The sequence below is a fragment of the Podarcis muralis genome, chromosome 13 (genome assembly GCF_964188315.1).
Source record: "Podarcis muralis chromosome 13, rPodMur119.hap1.1, whole genome shotgun sequence".
NCBI classification, from domain to species: domain Eukaryota; kingdom Metazoa; phylum Chordata; class Lepidosauria; order Squamata; family Lacertidae; genus Podarcis; species Podarcis muralis.
In genome coordinates, this window is record NC_135667.1 from 10,769,505 (window position 1) to 10,780,220 (window position 10,716).

General features: G+C 45.2%; 1 protein-coding gene across 1 annotated transcript; it reads left to right on the forward strand.

The window, feature by feature from the left end:
- The first annotated feature begins 1,499 nt into the window (after positions 1–1,499).
- Positions 1,500–8,244, forward strand: LOC114582612 (G-protein coupled receptor 4-like). The gene is made up of 2 exons (XM_028703772.2): positions 1,500–1,775; positions 5,827–8,244. Exon 2 carries the CDS (start codon positions 6,107–6,109, stop codon positions 7,136–7,138), a length of 1,032 nt encoding a protein of 343 aa, XP_028559605.2. The 5' UTR covers positions 1,500–1,775; positions 5,827–6,106; the 3' UTR covers positions 7,139–8,244.
- The last annotated feature ends 2,472 nt before the right edge of the window (positions 8,245–10,716 follow it).

Consider the following 10,716-nt stretch of genomic DNA (forward strand, 5'->3'; position numbering starts at 1 on the left):
AGTTTTGTTGCTGAGGCTCGATGTGCAGAGCTCAGTGGAGTAGGACGGCAGCCAAACAGAAGAGTCTGTGATGTGTACTTGCCTGAAGGCAGCACCAGCATCCAAAGTATTGTCCAGTCCAAAGTTTGGGGGAACAGCAATCTACATGGTCAGACAATCCAAGGGTCAGAGAATCCGATGATCATGGGGTCAAGGGCCAAGACAGGCAAGAAGCAGCAAGGTAGGGTCAGGAACAACAAGCATTGTTTCCAGCACCTGACTGCTGCTGGAAGCTCTGCTTAAGAAGGCTGAAGCCAGCTGGTTCTCATCAGCGCCTTCTCCTCTAAATCCTGGAAGGCTGATCAGCTGCAGGTGGAGTCACTCCGCCTTCTCCCTCTTCAGGCTGCTGTTCATCAGGTGAAGCTGGCCTGTGACACCCTTGGAAGGTGGTGAGATTTGTTGGAAGTTTTTAAACAGAGATTGGATCTGTCAGGGTTTCTTTAGATGTGATTGCAGGGAGTTGGACTAGATCAGGCATAGGCAAACTCGGCCCTCCAGATGTTTTGGGACTACAACTCCCATATTCTCTGACCACTGGTCCTGTTAGCTAGGGATGATGGGAATTGTAGTCCCAAAACATCTGGAGGGCCGAGTTTGCCTATGCCTGGACTAGATGACTCTTGGGGTCTTTTCCAACTCTGCAGTTCTTCATTGTGTGCCTGCATTTCCCCCTTACGGGTAGCTTGCGGTATGTAGGAGGGGGCTTCAATTAGATTGGGGAAATGGTTCAGGCAAAAGGCCTAACCCTCTGCAAGGACAAAGAACCCCCCTCCAGTGTCTCTCTCTGTGTGTTCACTGCTACTTCCGAGTCAAAATCAGATATCATGAATCTCCAGAATCACACCCCGCATCTCCAAAGCTGCCAGTTCCCACTTTTCTTGCACAAATCAGCCAGTCCCTTGTGGTATGCTTCCTGACTCCTGCAGGTGATTTGCCCATTTGATAAAAAACAAACAAACCTACAACCCTTCAAGAATGCAACAGTTATTTCAGTGTCAAATCTCTGACTTCCCAGATGGTATCTATCTATCTATCTATCATCTATCTATCTATCTATCTATCTATCTATCTATCTATCTATCTATCATCTATCTATATCTATCTATCATCTATCTATCTATCTATCTATCTATCTATCTATCATCTATCTATCTATCATCTATCTATCTATCTATCATCATCATCTATCTATATCTATCTATCTATCTATCTATCTATCTATCTATCTATCTATCTATCATCTATCTATCATCTATCTATCTATCTATCTATCTATCTATCATCATCTATCTATCTATATCTATCTATCTATCTATCTATCTATCTATCTATCTATCTATCTATCATCTATCTATCTATCTATCTATCTATCTATCTATCTATCTATCATCTCTATCTATCATCTATCTATCTATCTATCTATCTATCTATCTATCTATCTATCTATCTATCATCTATCATCTATCTATCATGTTGGTAAGTCCCTTCTGAGACGCACAGCAACCTGAGAGCAATATGTAAAACCCAAAACAGCTTTATTTGAGTTCCCATTTGGCTGTCTCCTATGATGTACAACTTGGTGGTTATCGCTGAACTGAGACTAGCGCATTCTGCATGCTATCTGAGTCACAAAAACCACAGTGACTGACACAGCCACAAAGAGAGGATGCCGTTCCAAAGAATGAAGCAGTTGCAAGCAAGCAGGTGTGTGAATCGTCTCTTGGGTCAGTAATGAGGTGAGTGCTTCAATTTTTTATTATTACTGTTTTACAGCATGAAACAAACAAACAAACTCAAGCTGACTTTGAAATCAGCCTTGATCATTCATTCTCTTCATGCCCAATTATGACGGCTGAGAGAGTTGGGTTGCAGAAGAGGCGACTGAGAGGACGTATGCTAGCCACCTTCAGATATCTGAAGGGCTGTCACATGGAAGACGGAGAAAGCTTGTTTTCTGCCGCTCCACAGGGTAGGACCCGAACCAATGGCTTCAAGTTACAAGAAAGGGGATTCTTTAGGAACAACTTTCTGATGGTGAGAGCTGTTTGACAATGGAAGGGACTCCCTCAGGAGGTTGTAGACCAGGCATAGGCAAACTTGGCCCTCCAGATGTTTTGGGACTACAACTCCCATCATCCCTGACCACTGGTCCTGTTAGATAGGGATGATGGGAGTTGTAGTCCCAAAAATATCTGGAGGGATGAGTTTGCCTATGCCTGTTGTAGACTCTCCTTCCTTGGAGGTTTTTAAGCAGAGGTTGGATGGCTATCTGTCATGGATGCTTTCGCTTGTGATTCCTTCATTGCAGGGGGTTGGAGATAATGACCCTTGGATCCCCTTCCAGCTCTGCAATTCTATGAATCTATTATTCAAAGTATGCATCCTTACTAATTCTGTGTGTGTGTATCTTATGGTGTTTGGCTACCAGTTGCAAAATAAAATTTACTATTGGAGACTAAGAGCATGGGAACACACTACAGGGATATGGCTCCGGAAAGCTCTAACAATAATAATTTGCTTCTACTTCTTTCTCAGATATCAGTAATCTTGTTTTTACAGCAGTAACAATGAATGGTATTCAACCCTTCTCAGAGCAGACCTGTTGGATTTAGCAGGCATGCCTAACTTAGGTTCATCGATTTGAATGGGTCTGCTCTGGGCAGGATGTAACGTATTTTTCGGTCCATAAGACGCACCAGACCATAAGACGCACCTAGCTTTTGGAGGAGGAAAACAAGAAAAAAAATATTTCTGAATCCCAGAAGCCAGAACAGCAAGAGGGATCGCTGCACAGCGAAAGCAGCGATCCCTCTTGATCTTCTGGCTTCTGGGATAGCTGCGCAGCCTGCATTCGCTTCATAAGATGCACACACATTTCCCCTCACTTTTTAGGAGGGAAAAAGTGAGTCTTATAGAGCAAAAAATACGGTACTTAAATACAACCTAAGGAAGTGAAGAATGGAATCTGCTCGTTCCGGATGCAGCCCCGGCTGTGCACACACACCATACTGTTGAAGCACAGTTAAAGCAACCCCCCCGCCTCCCCCCAGAAAGGACTCATTGGGACTGTAATTTAAGGGTGCTGGGATCTGTGAGGGATAAACTACAGTACTTAGGATTCTTTCCCCCCCGGAGGGGGGGAGTGCTTTAAATGTATGGAAAAAATAGGACCTGAAATCAATAGATTTGTCTATTCCTAAACACTGGGAATTGGTGATCAGCCACCAAACCAAGCTCACCCATTGGCTTTCAAATAAAATTGACATAGTTTCCTTCTGGCAATCTTTTCCAGCAACCTAACTGGGGCTGGGGCCGGCTTCTTACATTTTGCTATTGTTGGATATCTGGAGGCAACCCTGTATCGGGAGATTTTTAATGTCTAATGTTTTACAATTTTTTTATGTGCTGTAAGCCGCCCAGAGTGGCTGGGGGAACTCAGCCAGATGGGCGGTGTATAAATAAAATAATAATAATAATAATAATAATAATAATAATAATAATAATAATAATAATTAGCATAAGAAGAGCCTGCTGGGTTATGGCAATGTCCCACCTAGAATATATTTCAAATCACCCAGAAAAATACCAGTAAATACCCATCTCCCTTCCTTCTTTATTCCTGTCTCCAAGCGGTTTCTTCTGTACACTGAGGAAGTTGCCCCTGAGCATGTGGGCAGACTTCCATTCAATCGCTGGCACAGATGAGGTCAGAGTCTGACAGACTGTGGGTTATGAAGGGACACAACCACAGGAAGGTTCTCACCGCAGTCAAATGTCATGGAAATTCCCTGTGCGCAGGCTTGGCTTTTCATTCATCAATGCTCAGCAGCACGAGGAGGAAAGCATGTTCTGCAACGGAGCTCTTTGGCAGTAGATGTTTATAGGATAGGGACACCTGCTGTGGCTCCCTTGATCTTCAGATGAGTGGAACAGGCCTGAGAACAGAAAGAGGACGTTGCCAGGATATGTGAGGGCAGCCAAGTACGCTGGGTTCTGAAAGCCTTCCAGTTGCCTAATGGGCAAAGCCTTTGTTTGGCAATTAAGGTGGTGATATCCACCTTAATTTGAGGAATATCAGAAGCTGCCTTTACAGTGGTACCTTGGGTTACAGACGCTTCAGGTTACAGACTCTGCTAACCCAGAAACAGTACCTCAGGTTAAGAACTTTGCTTCAGAATGAGAACAGAAATCGCGCGGCAGCGGCGTGGCGGCAGCGGGAGGCTCCATTAGCTAAAGTGGTACCTCAGGTTAAGAACAGTTTCAGGTTAGATAATATGTAAAGAAATATACAATAATAAGAGTACATTCATTTGTAAAAAAATGAATATACAACGGGAAAGACAGGAAGTCTAGTGTGTTGGTATGTATATGATTTGGGGGGGGATTTGTTTTTGTTTTTTCTCTTTGTTCTTTCTTTTTTTTTGTTTCATTTTCTTTCTCGGTATATAAAATTTGTATATAATTTATGTATACATGTTGGAAATTATATTATAGTAAGTCCTGTAATGTAATATGACAACGTTTAAGAATGTTAACAAATAAATAAAATGCAAATTAAAAAAAAAGAAAAGAAAAGAACAGTTTCAGGTTAAGAACGGACCTCCAGAACAAATTAAGTTCTTCAACCGAGGTACCACTGTATACTGAATCAGGCCATTAGTCTATCTAGCTCAGTAGTATATATACTCATGGGACGCGGGTGGCGCTGTGATCTGAACCACTGAGCCTCTTGGGCTTGCTGATCAGAAGGTTGGCGGTTCAAATCCCCAGGACAGGATGAGCTTCTGTTGCTCTGTCCCAGCTCCTGCCAACCTAGCAGTTTGAAGGCACGCCAGCGCAAGTAGATAAATAGGTACCAGTGCGGTGGGAAGGTAAACGGTGTTTCCGTGCACTCTGGATTCCGTCACGGTGTTCCGTTGCGCCAGAAGCAGTTTAGTTGTGCTGGCCACATGACCCGGAAAGCTGTCTGTGGACAAACGCCGGCTCCCTCGGCCTGAAAGTGAGGTGGGCACCACAACCCCATAGTCGCCTTTGATTGGATTTAACCATCCAGGGGTCCTTTACCCTTTCTCTTTCCCGTTATCTACACTCATCCTCCCCCCCCCCCACTATAAGAGTCTTCGTATAGTGACTCTTTCTAAATTTGCATATAAATAGATGGATGGTAAATGATCAGATGCTCTTTTTAAAAAATAATAATAATGCAAAGTTATGTACTGTTGAGGAGTGACTCATGCCTTTTGGGGTGATGCCTAACTGGCCAGCAATCCTAGGCATCTATCTATTCAGGAGGGTTGTATTCCCAGGTAAGAGGATTGCATAAAGGTAAAGGTTAAGGGACCCCTGACCGTTAGGTCCAGTTGCGGATGACTCTGGGGTTGCGGCGCTCATCTCGCTTTATTGGCCGAGGGAGCCGGCGTACAGCTTCCGGGTCATGTGGCCAGCATGACTAAGCCGCTTCTGGCGATCCAGAGCAGTGCATGGAAACTCCATTTACCTTCCCGCCAGAGCGGTACCTATTTATCTACTTGCACTTTGACATGCTTTCAAACTGCTAGGTTGTCAGGAGCAGTGACCGAGCAACGGGAGCTCACCCCGCCGCGGGGATTTGAACTGCCAACCTTCTGATCAGCAAGCCCTAGGCTCTGTGGTTTAGACCTTAACCATGTGCAAAAGGTACATTAGGACTGCAGACCTTTGGGGGGCGGGGGAAGGTAGCGGTTACACACTTATTTCCAAGTCTGAGAACTGCCTGATCCATTTTCCCTGCAATCTTTCCCATGCCAGGTCTTGAGAAGCCCTCTCTATTTTCTTTTTCTTAATTGAAAACTGATCTGGATTAGAAGGAAGGGCAGGCCACCAAAGAAGAGAAGTGGCAGCAGGGGCATTTGCCACCTCGTCCGCAGTGTCCTTCGTTTCCACCTCCACACCCTGTGGACGAGTCCAGTGGCCAGCAAGTTCAAGCAAGATATGTGCCGTCTGCAACGGCTGTGAGATGACAGTCCGGAGCAATGGGGCTCCATGGGAAGAGAGGGGAGAAAACCCACAATAATTTCCAATAGGCGCCATGAACATCTCATGCCACCCTTTGCCTGTCAACATCACCAAGTACTTTCAAATCCCCATCTATTCGGTGGTGGTGGTGGTCGGGCTGCCTCTGAACAGCTTGGCGCTTTGGGCCCTGAGTCACCAGATGAAGAGGTCCGTCATCCTCTCTGTTTACATCGCAAACCTGGTGCTGGCCAACATCTTACAGACCCTGACGCTCCCTTTATGGATGTACTACAGTTACCACGATCACAAAACCAGCTTTGGGAAGGAGGTGTGCGCGGTGGCCGGCCTGGCGTTCCGCACCAACTTCTACGCCAAAAACAACTTCTTGTGCCTCATCGCCATGGAGCGCTATTTCGGCCTGGTCCACCCGCTCAGATTCCACAGGCTGCAGACCATGCGAGGCGCTGCCAAAGTGAGCGCCGTTTGTTGGCTCCTGGTGGCAGCTTTCTGCGCGGTCGGCATCGGGATACAGATCGGAGGTGAGTGGCCAGAGGAGCAGCCGCAGGAGCGCTGCTTGGATGGCTCCAGGCTGAACTATCAATACGCCGAGTTTAGGGTGAGCATCACGGTCTTCTCTTTCTTTATACCGTTCCTGCTCATGGGGTTCTTCTACTTCCGGGTCCTGTACGAACTCAGGAAAGTGGCCTCTCTGGAGCAGAAAACGAAAAGGCAGATCTACGGCTTCATCTCTCTCACGGTCATCACCTTTTTCGTCCTCTTCACTCCTCACCAGGTGACTTCGTATTACAGGTATTTCTGGGAAGTGATGCTCCACGGGAAGGCAGTTGAAAGCTGTGACTTGGTGAGGAAGATCTTCATCTACCAACGTACAACTTTGTTCTTTACCACCTTGGGCAACATCTTTGATCCTCTTCTGTACATCCTGCTCCTCAAGGATATTCGGGCAGAGTTCAGATACACCTTCACTTTCAAGGCTCGCAGGGCAGGAGTCTCAAGCAAGTCAGAACAGCAAGGTTTTCCTCCGTGCTTTACCACCGGTAGACAAATGCAAGACCAGCTTGGGGCACAGGACGTACCCGACTAACGCTCCACATGCAAAGTGTTAAGTTGTGGGTGAACATATAAGACGACACAGCGATTCTTCAAATAGCTCTTGTTTATTCACAGGCCAGGACACAACTGCACTGAAGGGCTCAGTCAGCCTGCTTATATAGAGCTCCAGTACCACGTTACTTTAACAACTTTCTAAAGCTATCCAATCACTGAACGTCACTTACGATCCTTCATTTACATCACTATCTGCAGTATCCCCCTGCTGGCCCAGGGTGAGAACTTCAGTACATAACACAATGTATGATGGTTGAAAGCAGGAGCGAGGAATCTGTGTCACTCTCCAAAGGCTGCTGAACCACAGCTCCCACCAGCTGCAGCCACATGGACCAACACTCAGGATTGAGGGGAGTTGAAGCCAACAATATATGGAGAATAGGACTGGGCGATATCTGGTTTTCAACATTTTGATATATCACCAATTGAACATTGTGATAGACCTATATATCACAGCCTGAAATAAGGATGGAGCTATGTAGAGGCATCACAGATTTTCCTGCATTGTGATTTCCTCTCCTTCTCTTGTGATTTGCTTCCCCCTTGCATGAGGGAGAGCCGATCCAGCAGAGTTAACAGGGCTGCAGGAATTAAGAGAAGCATTGGCTGGCTTCATGGTTTTCCCCACATTGCGATTTTTGCATAGTGTGCGCAAACACACACACATTATGATTCACAATATATTGCCAGGTCAAAAATTATGAAACTGATATCACAATTATGGACTTCAAAACGGTTTCGGATGATTATATATTGATATATCTCCCAGCCCTATTGGAGAGTTGTAGCCAGATTTGCCACCTGTAGTTAAAAGCACTCTTGTCCCCAGATTTTCCAAACACTTTAATTGATTTCTGGTAACTTGGTATGATCAAAGCTTTGACCTTTGCTGGAGAAATGTAGATCCTGACTCCATTGTGGGTACTTCTAAATAACATAGCTATCATTCTGCGGCAATGTGATTTGTCGTTTCAGTGACTGTTTTATGCAGGGATTTGTGATTGAATCTGATGGTGTTTTAGGGTTTGTATACCAAACGCTCCCCAGCCTCCCCAAATGAAAAAATAAAAATATACAAAAGTTGCATTGTGACTTCACTCCCAAGAAGAGAATTGGGAATTTTGGGATTATACATACATAGTGGGTGGGTGGGGTAGAGGAGATATTTCATGGTGTGGAACTTGCCAAAAGGAGAATGTTGATGGGCAAAGTAGTCAGTCCCACCAGAATGTATATGGGAGGAAGAAAACACTATGCAAGAGAAACTGTCCAGTATATTAAATGGCCATTCTGTGTAAGCTGCCCATTATGGCATACTTGCTACTGCTTTGCAGTTTGTTGGTGTGGACTCAACTTAAAAGTAGTATGGTAGCCTGGGAGCTATTGTGGCATCAGAGTAGTTGAGGGTGCCAAGACTATTGCTGTGTACAAACCTCCGTTGGCTGTGCATCCCACCACTTGTTTGCAAAGCAGTGCGCAAACATTAGCAAGAATAAATCTGTATCCTTAGAATCTTAGAGTTGTAGAGTTGGAAGGGGCCACAAGGGTCATTTAGTATAACCCCCTGCAGTGCAGGGATCTTTTGCCCAACGTGGGGCTCAAATCCATGACCCTGAGCTTAAGAGTCTCGTGCTCTACCAGCTGAGCTATCCCTTAGATCTATCTTATCATTTCGTTCCTTATGAAACACTGCTTTTTGATGCATTGTTCCCCAAACATTTTTTACACAATGCGCACACATTCGAAAAACAAGGAGTCCCAGGTTCAAATCTTCACTTGGCTATGAAGCTCTCTGGGCGACTTTGGGCCAGCTGCAATTTCAGAGCCCAATGAACTTGTTGTGAGGATTTGATGTGGGGGAGCAGGGACCTTATAAGCCATCCATGTCGGGGGGGGGGGGGGAAATGCAGTGGAGGATGCTGGCAGGACTGAAGGGGGAAGGAATGGGTTTCTGTGCAGTCAGTCTGAAACGGGACCCCGAATCCTCATTTTTCCTCCTCCAAGGGAGCATTTCTAAAATACATTAACTTGAGCTCTAGAGTCAATGAATAAACAGAAAGCCAGCTGTATAAACAAGTGCTCAAAGCCCTCTCCTTTATCAGTCCGTGACGGCAATGGATGGCCTGCCTGTTCCAGTGGAGCAGGGATGGCATGTCTGGGTCTTATCTTACATCCTGACCACAAAGACGCATAGACCTTGTCAGGTCTGACAAGAGACCCGGGAACGGCACCAGGAGCGCTCTTAGAGTTGGTGACCTCCTGCCCCAAGATAAGAGTATAGGAACAGGAACAACCTTTTATGGTCAAAAGAGTACCGGAAGAGCATTCTTTGTATTGGATTGGCAAGACAGCCTCGAGGATGGAGAATTTTTGGAAGTGAACCATATTCCAAGCTTTCACCACACTGATGTTCATCAAGTTGAGGTGTGAGTAGCTGTTTAGTGGGTGAAAAGTTACTCATGTGACCCACTGGGCATTGGCAATTGTTATACACCACCTGCGATCTGCCAGCAGTTTGAGATTCCAGGGAGTTCCAGGCACGCTTACTAGGGTCTGTATTTCTTCTTGAACAACAAGGCACAGAGGAAACTGCAGTGTCTTTATACTATATGGTTTATTTACACATACATACAACCTGAGCCTGCTAGAGTTCAGAGCATCAGTATAGAGAGCCAGTGTGGTGTAGTGGTTAAGAGTGGTAGTCTCGTAATCTGGGGAACCGGGTTTGCGTCTCCGCTCCTCCACATGCAGCTGCTGGGTGACCTTGGGCCAGTCACACTTCTTTGAAGTCTCTCAGCCCCACTCACCTCACAGAGTGTTTGTTGTGGGGGAGGAAGGGAAAGGAGAATGTTAGCCGCTTTGAGACTCCTTAAAGGGAGTGAAAGGCGGGATATCAAATCCAAACTCTTCTTCTTCTTCTTCTTATTCCAAGACAGTCTAGCTTCTTTCTTGTACTGCACCTTGCCTTGCTCTCTCAAGTCACATCCCTGCTTCCTCTAACCTTGCTAACTTAAACTTTGCCCTTTTTCTAAATCATGGAGGGGCCCCACTTCTTTAATCCTGTGCCATGCTGGTGACCCATTACCCTCATGCTGCCACCTCAGAGAGGATTAGTCTCATTTAATTTGCTTTCAACATATCACAGGAAGTATCTGCTTGCTTTAAATAGCCCTTAATGCATGCTAATTTCAGCATGTTTAGAAACACAGCTCATATACACACATGGGCCTAGTTATCACCTTACATAGACTAGCTTTTGACATACCAAAGCTTAACTATATTCTGCACTTGTAAGACTATGTTTCCTAGCTATCTGTGCTGAATCAGAAGCAAATCCGGTTTAGTAAAGTGGGCTTAATTCTAAGTAAGTGAGCTGTGATGACAAACATTCTACTCATTTATTTTTTTAAAAAAATTAAACTTCCAGAGTGGTTTTTAAAGGTCAGTGATAAGGCAGTCCCTACCCTCAGGCTGGCAATCTAAAATGCACAACGCAAAATAAAAAGGAATCAGGAGGGAGGAGAAATTTTAAAAAGAAAACTCAGTTTCTTAAAT

Coding starts and splice junctions, on each gene's coding strand:
- LOC114582612 (XM_028703772.2), top strand. CDS start 6,107: ATGAACATCTCATGCCACCCTTTGCCTGTCAACATCACCAAGTACTTT.